At 35.7% G+C, this 18,414-nt stretch overlaps 2 protein-coding genes across 2 annotated transcripts; both read left to right on the top strand.

Annotated features, from left to right (window-relative positions):
- Positions 1-73: 73 nt before the first annotated feature.
- Positions 74-688, top strand: LOC148307010 (dynein light chain Tctex-type 5-like). Its single transcript, XM_088264085.1, has 2 exons — positions 74-427; positions 516-688. Exons 1-2 carry the CDS (start codon positions 192-194, stop codon positions 679-681), a joined length of 402 nt encoding a protein of 133 aa, XP_088120211.1. The 5' UTR covers positions 74-191; the 3' UTR covers positions 682-688.
- Positions 689-1,645: 957 nt separating this feature from the next.
- On the top strand, positions 1,646-18,031 carry Mau2 (Mau2 sister chromatid cohesion factor). Its single transcript, XM_088264044.1, has 10 exons — positions 1,646-1,900; positions 2,113-2,292; positions 3,721-3,843; positions 4,463-4,591; positions 6,289-6,397; positions 8,116-8,280; positions 10,138-10,388; positions 12,361-12,566; positions 13,507-13,709; positions 15,092-18,031. Exons 1-10 carry the CDS (start codon positions 1,676-1,678, stop codon positions 15,292-15,294), a joined length of 1,794 nt encoding a protein of 597 aa, XP_088120170.1. The 5' UTR covers positions 1,646-1,675; the 3' UTR covers positions 15,295-18,031.
- Positions 18,032-18,414: the final 383 nt, after the last annotated feature.

Genomic DNA, 18,414 nt, shown 5'->3' with positions numbered 1-18,414 from the left:
GAAACCATAGACAATGCACGTACTTTGACTTAGACCCTACATAAATCTGTATAGAGAATCACAAACAACCTGTTGAAGTTGCAGGTTCCGTCCAAAAGAATATTGATATAACAAACTATTAGCAAATTTCGTGCTGAAATACATTTTAGGCTTTGTTCACAGCATATTTGATAATAATTCATTACATAAACATGACAAGCCCTACTCCGAGTAAAATAAGTTCAAATGGCTCAATAAAGCTGTATCAAAATTCATATCGCATGGAGTCAAAAAATGCATTCAAAGTAATCAGAGTGAAAGAAAAAATAAAATCCGTGCTAGATATTAACCTCCAAGAAGTTGAAATGTCAGAACACGATTTATCTGAACTATGTACATTGCTAACAGAAGAAGTGAAAAATGCAGTAAAAGAAGAAAAGTTTGACAGGTTTGAAAATAAATTATTTCTAAAAATATCAAAACGCGATGTATTTACTAACATAAAACTATTTCATATCAATGCGCTAATTTTTTAGGTATCGCCTCATAATCACTGTTACTATAGGAGAGAAAAAAATGCAAGGCATAAGAACGTGTCATTCTTTTTTATGGGATCATCAAAGAGATAGATTTGCAGAATACACACATGAAACAAATAATTATTATATCCAAGTATTAGTTTATGGAGTATATTTAGATTAATGCAAGATCGGTTAAAATTTTTTTTTTCACAAAATTATGTATCGGAACAAAAAATCTGAATGTAGATATAAATACGGTAAAAAATATAAATTTACTCCTTGCTTCCCACATTCTTTGTTTGATTTGAAAAAGATTGTTGCATATCCTTTTGTTCTAGCCCCTTACAATTATACCAAAAGCTAATTATTATTTTATTTGGATAAGTATCAAACCAGCATGCAGTTTGACTAATTATGAACTGAAAATCAGTAACTAGAGGCAAAAATTTCAGTGATTAAAATCGAGAAAATGTTGATGACGGAAAAATTTATTTAAATTTATTTCGGGTCTCAAAGATAAAAATAATGGAAACCAACTTTCACTTCGGTAAAAAAAAGATTGGCTTGCTGGTATAAATTGCTCAGCCTTTCTTATCTCTTTCTACCTTTGTTATCATTAATTACAGCGGTCTATGGAAAAACAAATCTTTGTATGAGAGATAAAATCAGAAATCATGAAATTGGACCCCGGACAAAGGTTGTTGATGTGATAGATTACGTTGCTAGACTGAAATCGCAATGGGCAGGTCATTTTGTGAGACAGGGAATGGATAGATGGGCATCCAACGTTCTGTGGTAGAGACCATGAGAGACAAGAGAAATATGCTGGCCCCAGAAAAGATGGGCCGATGAAATTGTTCCAGTCGCGGGTAGCAAGTGGATCGAAAAAACTCAAACGAGAGATGCCTAAACAAAAAATAAGATACCTACATCCAGCAGTGGAGAGATGGCTGATAAAGAAGAAGAAGACTTTTTATATTATAATGAAGTAATATATTATTTTCATGTAATTTTCCAAACACCAATATACTATAATGAAATATATTTACAATATAACCCAGTTTCTTTTTGAAGTAAGAACTTCATACCTTATTATTTCACTATTTTTCCGATGTTCGCCACATTCGTTCCAAAATTTCAAGAGACAACTTCGCTCAGAAATTAGAAATGTCAAAATGGCGTCTTCGCAAGACGCTTGGTACATTTCTTTATTGGGTTTGGCGGAGAATTTTAGGACAACTAACCCACCAAACATAAAATGTTGTATACAGTGTTTACAAGCAGTTTTTAATTTCAAACCCCCCTCAAGAGTGGAAGCTAGAACACATTTACAATTGGGAAATATACTCTTAACTTACACTAAAAACATTGACCTAGCAAGAACTCATTTGGAACAGAGTGTAAGTTATATATTATCTCGTACCCTAAAGAGAGATTGCAGTGTTTATATCCGTTCTAAACATATAGTTTTCGTTAAAGATAGCGACTGAATGCACACTGTTCCCTATATACACTGCCTTCGATCGTATCAAAACATAAACAATAACCTAACATCTTGCAATTTTACTATTGCTTCAGTGCGGTTAATCTGACGCCTTATTTTGCATTTCAGTGGTTCTTATCGCAGTCTATTAATGGATTTGATGATGTCAAGTTTGAAGCTGCAAGTGTATTAGCCGATCTTTATGAACAACAATCGCAATCTACTTTATCTAAACCAATCCTCAGGAAGGCAATAGAATTATCACAACACAGTGTGTACTGGCACTGTAGATTGATATTTCAATTAGCAGTAAGTATTACTTTCCATCCATTGAAAAATTCAACTTTCTTTGCTATAAAATACATTTTTCTTAATATTATTTAACTTTTAGTTCACATAATTTTTGTCTTAGTATGTTAAATATTACTCATAGTATGTTTCATAATGGCATTTATTAAAAAGAAAATGATAGTAAATATATATATTTGAAATTTAATAATTGTTTAAATGTAAATTTAACAATTATTTTAATGATAACTTCTTATTCGACATTATATTAAAAGTAAGTAAGAGTTTTAAATCACTTTTTAAAATTGTCAAATCCAATGTAGGCATATGTAAACAAAAAAGTTTTATAATTATGTGTAAAAATATTGAAATTTTCTGCTTATTTTGTTGTTTTTGTGCAAAAGGATTCTTCAAAAGCATTTTCACTTTTTAACACATTTAAAATTAAAAAAAAACGATAATATGAAAATAGATTGAACATGGGTGTGAGCAATTAACAAGTAAAAAATATTTTTTTTAGGCATGCAATATATGTATTTATATTTGTATCAATTTATTGCATATTGTTGATAAACCTTGACTTGTTGAAATATAATATTAGAATAATATCACAGTTTTTTTTACACAACCTCTTTTTCACGGAAACAAAATTAGTTTCATACGCTTTGTTTTTCATAATGTTCATTTAATTCAAAATATAACTTATTAAAAAAAAAAACATATATAACCCTTATCCGCACCCCAATGGTGCATAGGGCACTGCGTCATATAAACGCAGAGTAATCTTGATCGTTTACACATGAAGGAAAGGTGATCAGCCCTTCGCTTCAGGTACCAGTCCAGGGTGATATTGAATAAATATTACAGTGAAAAAATCACTTATATTTATTTGACCCCCCCTGGGAATCGAACCCGGGACCTCCAGAACGGTAGCCGAGCGTGCTGACCATTACACTACGGAGGCGGACGAAAAACTTATTAAAAACTTATAAACTTATTTAAAAAAAAACTTAATATAAATAAATAAATATTGCACAACCCTGAAATACTGTCCAAGATGTATCTCATACTTTCATAAATCATGACAGTATAAGTCAGACCTGACGAGTCCAGTATTTCTCGCTCAAGTACCGAAAGCCGATATATCGTATTTTGGTGACCGAAGGGTTAAACATTCGAATATGAACATTTAATTGTTTCTTTTTTTGTAATTTTTGTATTCATTTCACACTGACAGCCATACGCTCCTAGTGCTCCCAGTGCTCCTAGTGCGTATTCAACACCGGAGGAAGAGTTAGATGCCTCGCATTGCGTGTACTCCGCATTCAGCGTGGTAAAGGTCTACAAAGGAGCATTTTAAGGACTAAATACAATCATCAAACCATATTGATTGATTTCTCAATCTTTTGTGCACTTTGTTAATATTGGTATATTTTGTCTTATTTTCAGCAAATGCATGCAACGGATAAAAATTATGAAATAGCCAGCAATTTATTGGGACTCGGAGTTGATTATGCCCATGTTTCCAGTGCGAGCTACACCAGAGTTTTATTTTTACTAAGTAGAGGAATGGTATGTTAATTAATATTATATTACTGTTTTATTTTATTTTATTTACTAGTTTGATTTGTCTGGAGCGAATGGATAACGAGAGAATGACTAAGAAAGTATATGTGGCAAATGTGAGCGAGAAAACAAAACAAAGACAGCCGAAAACGACTTGGAACAATTAGATTAATCAGAACCTAAAATCTGGTGGTGTCAAAAGTCTGCGTAATCGGAGGGCATGTATGACTAGTTGTATGGATGTGAAGGAAGCGAGAAGTATATGTCAGGACAGAAGAGTGTGGCGTTCTCCCTACCCCTGCGGAGAAATGGCGTGATGGTAGTAGTTGTTGATTTGTCCACCTCTGTTTCTTACATTTTACTTGTAAATGTGTTGGTGAACAATACATCTTCTTTTGTTTCTTCATCTTTCTATTTCTCACACGCGCATACCATTGCCTTCTTCGTTGTCTTCCCCACCTAATGACGTCTTGAATCTCGCATATTCCGGTGTTCCTTATTCTATCTCGTAGACTCTTGCCAGATATGTTCCTTAGAGTCTTCATTTCTGACACTCTTAGTGCGTTTTTAGAATATATATAGTATAATATGTATCACATTATTAATTTGTTATTATTGTTTTCAGCTTTTGCTTATTGACAAAAAATTACAAGAAGTTTTACCCCTATTAAATCAAGCTGGTCAGTTAGTAGACACATGGGCCGGCAGTCCACATCAAAAAGAATACTTGAAAGTGTATTTTCTTGTGTTGCAAGTATGTTTTAAATTGTATTACTATTATTATAGGTGAAACATCTATGTTTTTATTTTTATTATTAGTTTTTTTATATTTTAAATTTGTGGTGTATAGACGCCACAAATTTCTCAACTGGTGGCGCTATAATCAACCATATTTTTGAATCATTAAATTGTCACTGACATGCCAAAGGGATCCTAGACCATTAAAGCCCAGTATTCGATAAATTGCAACTTAATTTTATTTAAACCCAGGTAACATTTGGTGTTAAAAAAAATAAATATAAGTAATTTTTTCACTGTAATATTTATTCAATATTACCATGGACTGGTACCTGAACCGGAGGGCTGATCACCTTTCCTTCATGTGTAAAACAATCATGATAACACTGCGTTTATAAGACACAGTGCCCTTTGCACCATTGGGGTGCGGATAAGGGTTTTATATTAACATTTGGTGTAATAATTTTTCTTTTCTTAAAACACTGTCGTTGTATTGAAAAAATCAGTTTTTCTTCTAAATAAATATATGGCTTTGAAAAGGAAAGAGTTATTGAAGCGTAAGGAGTTCAAAAAAATTTATAATTTTTTTTTTTTATATATATTCTAAAAAACAAAAAAAATCCAAAATATAATCTAAAAAAAAATTGGGCGTGAACTGACTCTCTGCGTTGCCGGACGCTAACTGAATTCTATTATAACATGTAAGGCTCTCATGCAATATGGATGTTTAATAATGGGCAGAATGGTAAACGTTACACAAGTGTGTAATTTAACACGTTGATTGCTGACCTTAAAAGCTGGATTTCAGGAGATGACCAAATTATTATTTTTCTTTAAACTTGCTCATATTTTTTAACTGTGTTTTTAACTTTGTAAAGTGTGTCTTTAGTTTTGATATTATCTAAATCGGTTTAGCATAAATGTAAATATTTATCACGCGGTTATGTGTGAACGGACATCGGATTAATAAATTATCCGGAACATTGGTCTGTATGTTCTCGATACCTAAGACTGCGTCGACATAGATTGTTTCACATTCCTATACACAGGACCAACCTGCCGATGGTTATGCCTGTAGGAAGAGCTACCGGTATGTTTAACAATATCTCATTGGATATTGATCTGTTCCATGTGTCTGAAGGAGTTTTCCGAAGCGGGATTCGTCTACACCTTTAGCAATAGTTCTTGCATATATTTTATTTTAATGTAATCGATTTTTTTATTTATAGTTTGTAATATATATAATAATAAATAATAATAAAACCCTTATCCGCACCCCAATGGTGCATAGGGCACTGCGTCATATGAATGCAGTGTTATCTTGATGGTTTACACATGAAGGAAAGGTGATCAGCCCTCCGCTTCAGGTACCAGTCCAGGGTAATATTGAATAAATATGACAGTGAAAAAATCACTTACATTTATTTTACCCCCCTTGGGAATCGAACCCGGGACCTCCAGAACGGTAGCCGAGCGTGCTGACCATTACACTACGAAATAAATAAATTGAAAATTGAAAATCGGCTGACACGTGACCGACAGTCAACGTGTTAAGCCAGCCAAATGCTAGGTTGTCAGCCCTTGGATGCTCAGATTTCCATCTTATTTCATATAAAAAAACAATAAATGTTTCATATCTATCGTTTTTTAAATTAAAAATGGATAAATTTTACCACTGTTAATCGATTAATGAAATTATTGTACTATTATTAGGTGTGTCATTATTTGATGGCCGGTCAAGTGAAGAGTGTGAAACCGTGTCTGAAGCAGTTGCAGCAGAGTATACAGACCATAATGGCCCCGAATTGGCCGACGGATGAAGGTAAGTACTAAACTGTGGGCAAATTTTTAATGTTGGGGATACAGTAGAAACACATAAATTATAAATTGACAGGAATAAAATTTGACTGACTAATTAACACATGCTGTGCGTCGAATTCAAGTATCATCCGCCTCCATAGTGTAGTGGTCAGCACGCTCAGCTACCATTCTGGAGGTGCCGGGTTCGATTCCCAGGGGGAGTCAAATAAATATAAGTGATTTTTTCACTCTAATATTTATTCAATATCACCCTGGACTGGTACCTGAAGCGGAGGGCTGATCACCTTTCCTTCGTGTGTTAACGATCAAGATAACACTGCGTTTATATGCAGTGCCCTATGCACCATTGGGGTGCAGATAAGGGTGTGAAGAAGAAGAAGTGCGTCGAATACGGCTCATGGCTCCATACAAATGTTGCAGCCACATGTTGATGGGAGTCGTGTTGAATAAAGATAAAGATTCATAACCGGTTTTGTGTTTTGAAAACACAATGGAATACACTTATTTATGATGTTTAAATAAAAAGCTGAATTGGATTTTGAACAGAGTTATGGGTTTTCAAAAAATTGCAAATTATGACATTATTTTATACGTATTGAACGTGTTAACCGTCACGTTGCTTTACCGCGGGTGTCAGGCAGAGAGAATAGAACGCCACATCACTTGTCTTTGCAAAAAAAAATACTCTGCCGATTATTCGACTCCTGATTTTACAACTTTCAAGTTTCTGTATTTGACATACTTGATCATGCAATGTCTTCCATCTGCTTCTATTTACAACTGTATTTGCCTCGTAAATTTGTTTTTTTCCTCACTTTCCTCACTCATTCGTTCCACTTTTCCGAACCATCTCCGGACACACATTTTAAATTTTTTATCAATAATGCTTATCTCAGTCTTGTATTCTTTCCTTATTTCACCATTCGAACATCCATCATACATTGTCTTACCACACATTTGTGTAAGAGAACACATTTCGACTGCATTCAGTTGTAATATTTGTACGGGCACGGGTGGCGTGTTGGATGCATGAGACGTGTTATATGGCAAAATTTGAATTATCATGGTTGGAGGGTGAGCTTTTAAATTTCCATAATTTACTATAAAATGTATTTTAACACATTTCAGACAGGTATTTTTTACGCCTGCAGACTGCTGACGACGGAATTTGATAATTATATACACATAGTTAAGACCTTAACAATAATAATATAATAATAAAACCCTTATCCGCACCCCAATGGTGCATAGGGCACTGCGTCATTTAAATGCAGTGTTATCTTGATCGTTTACACATGAAGGAAAGGCGATCAGCCCTCCGCTTCAAGTACCAGTCCTATTTCACTGTAATATTGAATAAATATTACAGTGAAAAAATCACTCATATTTATTCTTACCCCCCCTGGGAATCGAACCCGGGTCCTCCAGAACGGTAGCCGAGCGTGCTGACCATTACACTACGGAGGCGGAGATACAAGACCTTAACAAAGAGATTGGTATATAATATTCATATAAAATTATGAGTTGTTTACTTGTTTTCTGTCTTTGAAATGAAGCCTTCCCGTCTTTAAACATCAATCGAGCGAACGGTTAGAAATACCTTTTCCGTCCAAAGTGTGTTAATAAATTAAAGTTGAAGTGAGAAAAATGGATAGTTGCGATATTGGAGAGTCTGGCAAATGGGTGGTTTCGCTGTATTCATAATTTTGTTTGTTTCAGTGGTATGCGGAAGCAATGTCGGAGACATGTTTTTATGGATGCCCAAGGAACATCTCTATGTGCTGGTATACCTGGTGACAGTGATGCACTCCATGCAAGCGGGCTATATGGAAAAAGCGAACAAATACACCGACAAGGCCCTCATGCAGATTGACAAGCTGAAATGTAAGCAAAATATGCAGAGTACACTGAATTCCCTATTCAAACGGTGGATTCGTTCCATGCAAAACCATATAAAAAAATATCGTCTTCTTCCTAGCTCTTCCTAACTTACCATCTTAGTAGACTGTTGGGGTCAGCTCTCCGCATCCTCAGGTTGTATGTCGTGTCATGGACAATGTCGCCTAGGCCATGCCTTCTAGTTATGTTTTCTTTCTGCAGCATCCATGATCTCGTACCTTTATCATTAATCTCGTGACGCATGACATATGAGTTCACAAGAGCATGTTTTAAGAGAATTCATGTTGGATTGAGAAAGATTTTATTTAGCAGAGACCCTTTTTGCATGTATGCAAGATCCGAAACCCTAGATTATTTTTACACACTGGGATATGCCCTAAAAACATAATTTTTATGCAGTTTATGACCAGATTGTTTTTGGATATAATATTTTAAATCCACCCACCTCCATTATCCATTATAAAATACATAGCTCTTTTATATTTGGTATTATCTGGTAGAATCGCCTTGTTTGGTCATCAGCCTTTGTGTTGTTTTTTATTATTAAAAAAGGAATTAAGCCTTCACTTGTTTATGAGTGATTTTAGCACTAATAAACAAAATATATTGTATTTATTGTTTCGGCATTAACTTTGTGGTAAGACATGTTACAATAATTAAAGAAAACACTTTGTTTTTTACCACTTGAGTTTTATTAAAGACTACATGTTTCAGAAGTTATGAAAGTTAAGTTTGTTTGGCCAAATTATGAATTATCTTGAAAATTTAGAAATACAAAAAAACCTGAATTCTAATAATAATTTATAAAATAATATATTGTTTCAAAATTCTTCGCCATTGCTTTCAATTTTTCCTTTGTTTTCAAACTCCGTTCCTTGACTAACCCCTTCCCCTTACTTTCCCCTCTCCTTATTTATAGAAAAATTTTATATTTTATATTTTAGTTATTATACAGACCTGAATGATGGAAGTTTAACTTCTGAAACATGTAGTCTTTAATAAAACTCAAGTGGTAAAAAACAAAGTGTTTTCTTTAATTATTGTAAAATATATTGTAATAACAATAAATAAAGAATGTAAGAGGAGATAGAGATAGAAGCAAAAAAAAAAATAATGATAACACATTGTATGTGGGAAATGGCAAATGCCGTTTATTGCGAGATGTAGGTTGTTTGCGGGACACGACATATTACGGGTTTGTTTGTTGACGTGGAATAATAACCCCGCAACTAATTATCATTAGTTCTCCTTCATTGGCAAATAAATGTGGAAGTTTGTGCTAATAAACAAAAAATCAACAGTCAACCCCTGTCATTCCATCCAGATAGACATTCAATTATTATTATTTATCATATAATTTATAATCTTATATTTTTATTATTATTAATGTTACAAGCAATGATATAATTACGTATATGGAATGGATAACCATGATATCTTTTATGGGTAATATTTCAAATTGAAAATATGTATAGTCCCATTTACCAAATTGATAACAGGTGTTTATATTCAACTTAGAAATATGGTGAAATTATAACTCAATCAGATTGTTTGTTATTTTATCTATGATGACCAAACATTACGCATAATTTCTTTGAAAATTCTAATCAAAAATATTGTTTGGTTTAGAAGTTGTGCCAATTTTAAGAAAGTTATACATTTTGCGCTAATCGCTAAAAAACTTCCCGCTTCCGGATAAAGTCTATTGTTTTTAGACCCCCCCCAATTACAATGTGTTAATTGACATTATGGAAAATATAAAAGAAACTATTCGATCTACATTAATTGAATCATATTAAAATTTGTCGTGTTAGTGACGTGGTGTTGTCTGATTCCTTGCAGTGGTGGACAACAAGCCGATCCTGTCGGTGTTCCAGTTGATGCTGCTGGAGCACATGGTGATGTGCCGGCTGGTGACGGGGCACAAGTCGCAGGCGCTGGCGGAGATCAGCGCCGCGGCCGCCCTGTGCCGCGCCTGCCCGCGCCTGCTGCCCGCGCACCGCCCCCAGCTGCACACCCTGCTCGGCCTCTACGCCATGAGCATGAACTGCATGGAGGCCGCCGAGGCGCAGTTCCTGGCGGCCACCATCACGGTAATGCTTCACTCTCAACAGACTACAGCGCCTGCTCGCTAATCTTAACCTAAATCGTCCAGTTTAGGGAATCAGAATCGAATTTAGATAAAATGGTTCATTAAGATATTGAAAGTTGAGTGAACTGCGACCCTAATTATACTCAGTCTGCCGCCCAACCCTCAGTACACTTCTTTCCATGTTCCATGTTCGCTCCCTAGGTAAAGCATTTGGCCAAGTCACTCTGTCACGTCTCCAAGTCGCTCTGTCACGCACCATCTCCTTGGCTTCCTCCCAGGTCAGTCCGGCGTTTCGAAGTTCCACTGAGTATAGTCGGTGAATGGTCGTCAGCGGCCTTCCGGGGCGCCGGAATCTTCGGGGTTAGAAGAAGAGACATGGGGGGTTGATGCTCTCAGGCGGCATTCTAAGTATACTAATCACACGGAACTGCAAACCCAATTCTGATCTGTTCACTGTTTTTTGGCGTATTTCGCATTCTACCAAAAGTAAGCAAATAGAACGCATATAAGCGTCTCCTGCTCTCTACTGAAATTATGAAAAAGACGCTATTTAGTGTTCCGCTCAAACGATGCGTTAAATTATAATTAAAACTCTTGTTTTTTACCACATTTTATCATATTTTACCGACTAGTTTCGGAAGTTACAGATGCTTTCATCTACGGGTTTGAATGTAAACTGAGTTTATATTTAAACCCGTAGATGGAAGCATCTGGATCATGTCTTACCACAAAGTGAATGCCGAAACAATATAACATAACTTCAGCCTTCTTCTTGTGTCCAGAATTGAACAAAGGCCTCCCTTTTGGACATCCACAGTTTTGTGTTGGACGCGATTTTCCTAATGTCATCAGACCATCTTGTCAGGGGCCTTCTCGCGCTTCTGCGTCCTGTTTTAGGCCTCCAGTCAAGCATCTTTTTCGTCCATCTATCTTCAATGTGCCACATGACCTGCCCAGTTCCACTTTCAATATAACATAGCAATATTTTGATTAATACCTAATTTCCTTATTTATTGTAACTGCGGACAGTCGGTAGAATTCCATTTTAAATTTTTGGGTAATATATCCAAAATTAAACAAGGTAATAGCAATTATTGTTAGTATATAAGGATATTTTCTCAACATTTTTTGTCAGTGTTTGATTATGTCTTAATAAGACGAAACGTGTCACATATTATTATTATACATATATTCATTTAATTTTAATTTGAACCCCAACGGTGCATAGGGCACTGCATCATATAAACGCGGTGTTATCTTGATTGTTAACACACAAAGGAAAGGTGATCAGCCCTCCGCTTCTGGCACCAGTTCAGGGTAATATTGAATAAATATGGTAGTGAAAAAATCACTTATATTTATTAGACCCCCCTCTGGGAATCGAACCCGGGACCTCCAGAACGGTAGCCGAGCGTGCTGACCATTACACTACGGAGGCGGACAAAAATCATTAATAGTAAACATTTTTATCTGAAATTATAAAATAAAACTCAAAATCATCTAATGAGAAATAAAAAAATTGTTCCAAAATGATAATATTAATGTAGATTTGCATTATTCAATGGTACAGTACCTACACAGCAACCGAACCTCATATCGCAAAATGCAGTGCTTATATTTGCATGTTTTGAATATTGAAAGCATTAACTTTGTGGATCATATTGATATATTATTTTGAGAAATAAAAAGACTTTGTGTTTTGATCCACTCACATTTTTATTAACCAACTAGTTTCGGCAACAACCTGCAAAACTGCAAACACCGGCAAAAACCCTGAAGAAGGCAACAGGTTGTTGCCGAAACTAGTTGGTTAGTAAAAATGTGAGTGGATCAAAACACAAAGTCTTTTTATTTCTCAAAATAATATACTTATATTTGCAAGTTATGCCTGTTTTTAATGCATGAACTTGTTGATAATTAATATTAATTTATTTTATGTGTATTATGTTTAATACCTAATTTCCTTTTGGCAGTCTTCGGAAGGGCGTGAGCTGTGGACCTTCGCCAACCTCAACCTGGCCATCGTGTACCTCAGGGGGAGGAGGGAGGCGGAGCTCACCGGCCTGATGGAGCACATCAACCCCGAGATGTTGCCGACGCACTCGCACTCTCTCCGGGCCGCCGCCTACTACGTGCAGGGACTGCAGGCCTTCTTCCAGGCGCGGTACAACGAGGCCAAGTGAGTTATCCGGGAATGTCAAATCAAATGCGGGCTACTCATGTTATGTTTTGAATATTGAAAGCATTAACTTTGTGGATCTATTGACCAACTAGTTTCGGCAACAACCTGTTGCCCTCTTCAGGGTTTAATTTATGACTAAACATATAAATAAAAAAGAAACAGTGTACAAGTTATTGGGTTTCGATAAGGATAGGGGTGGGGGTAATGGTGTTTTAAGAGGGGCAAAAGGTTGTTGCCGAAACTAGTTGGTTAATAAAAATGTGAGTGGATAAAAAAACAAAGTGTTTTTATTTCTCAAAATAATATACTTATTTATTTACTCATTTGTTTATTTATTTTTTGTGAATATAACCGAGAATTACTTCTACTTACTTATAACTCTTATCCGCACCCAATGGTGCATAGGGCATGGCATCGAATTTATGCAGTGTTATCTTGATCATTACTTACATGAAGGCAAGGTGATCACTCTTGAGCTTCAGGAACCAGTCCAGTCAATAAATATTAGAGTGAAAAAATCACTTAAATATATTTGATCCCCCCTGGGAATCGAACCCGGGACCTCCAGAACGGTAGCCGAGCGTGCTGACCATTGCACTATAGAAGTGGACCGAGAATTAACCGAGAATTACACCAGAAGTAATATTTACCTCACTCGTACAGACATTGGCCAAAATATGTATGTAGAACCCTTAAAACTTCATTATTAATGAGATTTTTGTTGTTGGATGCTAGATACCAAATTTTTTATATCGGGTTTATAGCTGGTAGCTTTTAATAAAATGCAAGCAGTAGTACTTTCGTCTGTAAGTCTAAACTTTTTTTAAATTTCTAAAACAATCACTTTTATTTTTTTCTCTTCATTCGCGTGCTATGCAAAAACGTCTCGCGTGCCATAGGTGCCACTGATTATTGATATTGTATATTCCTTTCTCAGGCGGTATTTAAGAGAGACTCTGAAGATGGCCAACGCGGAAGACCTCAACAGGCTGACGTCCTGCTCACTCGTACTGCTCGGCCACATATTCCTGTCCCTCTCTAACTCCAGGGAGAGCATGAACATGGTGACTCCGGCTATGCAACTGGCCAGCAAAATACCCGACGTGCACGTTCAACTCTGGGCGTCGGCCATCCTTAAAGGTAATTCTTGCTAAATCTATTTTTTCTCAATTTTTCTGTGACCCCCCCCCCATTGGTACAAAGGTGGACAGATCATTGTTTATTGATCATTAGTTATATGATTGGAAGTCCTAGAATCTTATATCGTGGGTATACTGGCAAAAAACGCTATCTCTAAAATCCCTGTTTGAATAATCCCTGTTATTTAAAGCTTTTAGCCTGAATAAAATACACGCTATTAAACTCAAAGTTGAGTTTACTTTTAAAACCACATATATATACATTTCAAAGTACTTAGTGTACTTTGCCAGTTTACAAAACATTTTAGAAAACTTTATAATATGCATCGTTAAGTCGAAATTGCATATTTTTGAGTTAACATTTTTTGCCAGTACACCCACGATATATTCCTTGCGATATGAATTGTGCAAGTGAAGGACTTCAGAGTGAAGGACAGAGTGGTTTGGCATTCTTTCCTCTGCATACATCTGCGGGGGAGCGGCGTGATGGTTAGTTAGTCAGTTAGTAATATTGCATTGTACAAGCAGATGAGCCATAAATGTTTGTTTGCAAAATTCTAATATTTTTCTTCCATAATAACAAAACAATAACCAAATAGTATTTTTACATTACCTAAAGTCCAAGTGATTCTAAAATCTAGCTACGGCTTTATTACGACTCAATTCACCAAGTAAAACTTATGGATAGATATTAGATTGACAGCTGGGAATAAACATCGCAGGAGGCTAATTCCCCCTTGTAAACAGGCCGCAAGGTCTACACCAAGCAAAAGAAGAGAAGAAGAACTATTATTGCAAGATGGCGTTCCCTAGTGACGTAAATGTAGTATCCACACGTAACATTGTCATTTTCCAGATTTAATTTAAGTTTTACGTAGTAAATGCCACTATTTCTTAAAATCTACTGTGACACGTGTTTTGATGCATTCCGCATCATTTTCAAACACCATACAGTGTATTTATTGTAACTGCAGACAGTTGGTAGAATATTGAATTGTTGGGTAATATATCCAAAATAAAACAAGGTTTGTTGGATTGAATTCTACATTTATTTATGTACATTTCAATATGTGACGCGTTTCGTCTTCTTAGGACATTATCAAACACTCACGCAACGTGTTTGATAATGTCCTAAGAAGACGAAACGCGTCACGTATTAACATATACATAAATAAATGTAGAATTCAATGCAACCAACCTTGTTTTATTTTGGATATATTACCCAACAATACCATACAGTGTTTGAAAATTATGCGGAAGGCATCAAATCACGTGTCACAGTAGATTTTGAGAAATAGTGGCATTTACTGAGTAAACCTTAAATTAAAAATGGATAGATTTTACCACAAAGTGACTGCCGAATCAATTAATGACATTTTCCAGATCTCTACCGGCTATGCAATGAGACTGCGCGCGAGAACGACGCGTACCAGATGCACTGCAACTTCTCTCAGATGCTGCTCAAGGACCACTTCCAGTCCACCAAGATGGCGGAGCACTCGCTCATCCAGTGGACTGGTGGCCCCCTGCCCGAGCTGCCCGGCCCCGCCGCCGCAGAGCACCAGCCCTCCTACAGCGGCACCTAGCCACCCCACCCGCAGCTGCCTGCGACAGGGGCTACCCGTGACAGTGACGGATACTTGTAACAGTGGGGGGCTACTTGCTACGGTGAGGGGATACCTGTTACCGTAGCAAGGGGATACTTGTAACAGTGGGGGGGTACTTGCTACAGTGAGGGGATACCTGTTACCGTAACAAGGGGATACTTGTAACAGAGGGGAGTACTTGCTACGGTGAGGGGATACCTGTGTCCGTAGCAAGGGGATACTTGTAACATTACTCGTTACAGTGAGGGGATACCTGTTACTGTAGCAAGGGGATACTTGTAACAGTGGGGGGGTACTTGCTACGGTGAGGGGATACCTGTTACCGTAGCAAGGGGATACTTGTAACAGTGGGGGGGTACTTGCTACGGTGAGGGTATACCTGTTACCGTAGCAAGAGGATACTTGTAACAGTACTCGCTACGGTGAGGGGATACCTGTTACTGTAGCAACGGGATACTCGTAACAGTGGGGCTACTTGCTATGGTGAGGGTATACCTGTCGCTGTAGCAAGAAGGGGATACTTGTAACAGTAGGAGGCTACTTGCTACAGTTAGGGGATACCTATTACTGTGGCAAGAAGGGGATGCTTGTAACGGTGGGAGAATATCCGTAACAAGTGGGTACTCATATCTAGAATGGGATATATGTTACATTGGAGGGGTACCTATAACAAAAAGGGAATACTTGTAATAGTTAGGGAACAGAGATACTTTTTACCAGCGAGGGGGCTTCTTGTAACGAGGTACAAGCAGGGAGTGATACAAAGAGAATTTGTGACAGTGAGGGTTTTCTTCAACATTGGATGTTTATTCACTTTCCAAGAAACCGGTTGTGTTCTAAAAAAACTCACGTTGCTCTTTACTATCATAATAACACTGTATTTTTCTATTCTGAGATAATTGAAAACACCAACAATAAACATACAATGACTTACCAATGCTAGCTACAATTTTATAAAAGGGCTACCTACCGTATTCGTGTAAATGAAATGTTTTTAGGCTTGCGATATTCGCAGGGCATGCTATATTTTAGACATTGTTAGATCAGATATGTAATGGTCTTCCAGGAATTTGTGTTTCAATGTTCATTAGTCGTTTTTCACAATCGAAAAATATTTTTGTGTGAATTTTAGGACATCTCAATGTGTGCGTATTGCGACAAGGATACAAATAATATTTTGCATTATTATATTTTAAATTAGTGAATACATCATTTTTTGGAGAATCCACAGCTTTCACTTATCTGAATAAAAATAGTTTGTTTAAAAATACGGGTTGATGAAAAACGACATATTCACGTTTTTGTTTTATGTGGTCAAAGAATTTACAACACTTCTTATCATTCATCATTCACTTTGTGTAATACAACTTAAAAACACTTCATGACTACCGATTTTGAAATAATTATTCTATCATCATGTCAAATGTAGACTGTAGTGTTTCTAAGTGGTATTACACAAAGTGAACGATGAATGATAAGGAGAGTGTTATATTACCAAACCACAATGTTAACATTGCTTTTAATTAACAAAAAGCGTGTAAATAATACCTTCTATAGCCGTATCTAAGTAGGATAGTAAGGTTCCACTTTTCCATGCATTTTTGATTTCTTCACTTTCCTTAATTTTCCTCGATTTGGTGCTAAAAAAGCACTTTTCGTTCTTTTGACATGTCTCTCACGCCTTTCAAAAACGTCATAAATCAACAAACTTGATTTTACAGGAGATCGTTTTTAAAGTTTAAAAATATAATACAATGTATTAAAAATAAATATCAAGCCACTTATTGAACTTTTTACTGTGCAACAGATCTTTTTAGGTAAAACTGAAGGTTTTTTCTCCTTTTGAAAAATATTTAGTATTTTAAAAATAATAATTAAACAATACCTTGTTTTCAAAATGCAAAAACAACATTTTCTGCCCTGTAACGGGTAAATATTGAGTTAAAAATATGCCTGGTCATTCCGAAAACATGCACAACTGAAAATTGACGATTTTTGATTTATGACGTTCTTGAAAGGAGTGAGCGATATGCCGGAGGATTTGAATATTTGTGGCCATCCGTTTGGGTGGCCCCCCTGACATCTCGGCACCCCTGACTTTTGGGATATACTCTTGGTTCAGCATCCATCCCCCACTCCGTATAGGAGAATTATACTGTTACATGTAAATAAATTCATACTTATCATTTAATTATTATTTATTTAATCGTCTAGAAAATAGTTGCTTACGGAGTAATGGTTTGCTTTCAAGTGATCTGTAAATATTGATTATGATAAGGGAAAAAGCGCCGCGGAGATATTTTACTTTCCTTAGTATTAAATTTTATTAAGTTTAAGTGTTGAATATTAAAGAATCGTTGATATATTTTTAATGTATGAAATAGTTAGCTTATAGCGCTTAGGTTGGCAGGACTATAATAGATCCAAGACTTACTTTCTTTTTCTCGCAATTATTTGGATAAATATGTATTTTTCGCATTTATTTTATTGCAAAACGGAATAACTTACTTTTAACAGAGGCTGTGACTCGACATTTTCGGATTTCGTAACATAAAAATCATTCATCTTAAGGCTTCTTTACATTTAAAATGCGCTTCGTAATCAGTTTTCATTTGAAATCATTTAGGGTCGTATCAAAGTTTACAAAGAATCATTAATAGTGAACATTTTTATCTGAAATTATAAAATAAAACTCAAAATCATATAATAAAAAAAATATATAAATTATTCCAAAATGATAATATTGATGTAGATTTGCATTTTTCAATGGTATAGTGCCTACACAGCAACCAAACCTCATATTGCAAATCGCAGTGCTTGTATTTGCAAGTTATCCCTGATTTTAATGCATGAACTTGATAATTAATGTTAATTTATTTTATTTGTATTATGTTTGTATCACGCAAATTATTTATTTGATAGTTCGCAAAGTATGAACAATGCATTGCTTTTAACATTGGTTTATTTTACAATACTGAACTGGTAGCAATACATATCTAAGAGGCTCTGAAAAGATTTTTAACCACCCTACCTTAATTAATTTTTAAAAAGTAGGTAAAGAATCCTCAGTTTTTTTTTCATAAGATTTCTCAATAACAA

The sequence above is a fragment of the Brachycentrus maculatus genome, unplaced genomic scaffold (genome assembly GCF_059751285.1).
Source record: "Brachycentrus maculatus isolate JH-2025_06_01 unplaced genomic scaffold, ASM5975128v1 h1tg000213l, whole genome shotgun sequence".
Lineage (NCBI taxonomy): Eukaryota > Metazoa > Arthropoda > Insecta > Trichoptera > Brachycentridae > Brachycentrus > Brachycentrus maculatus.
The sequence above is the reverse complement of the archived record's forward strand: the minus strand, read 5'-3'. Positions and strand labels throughout refer to the sequence as shown.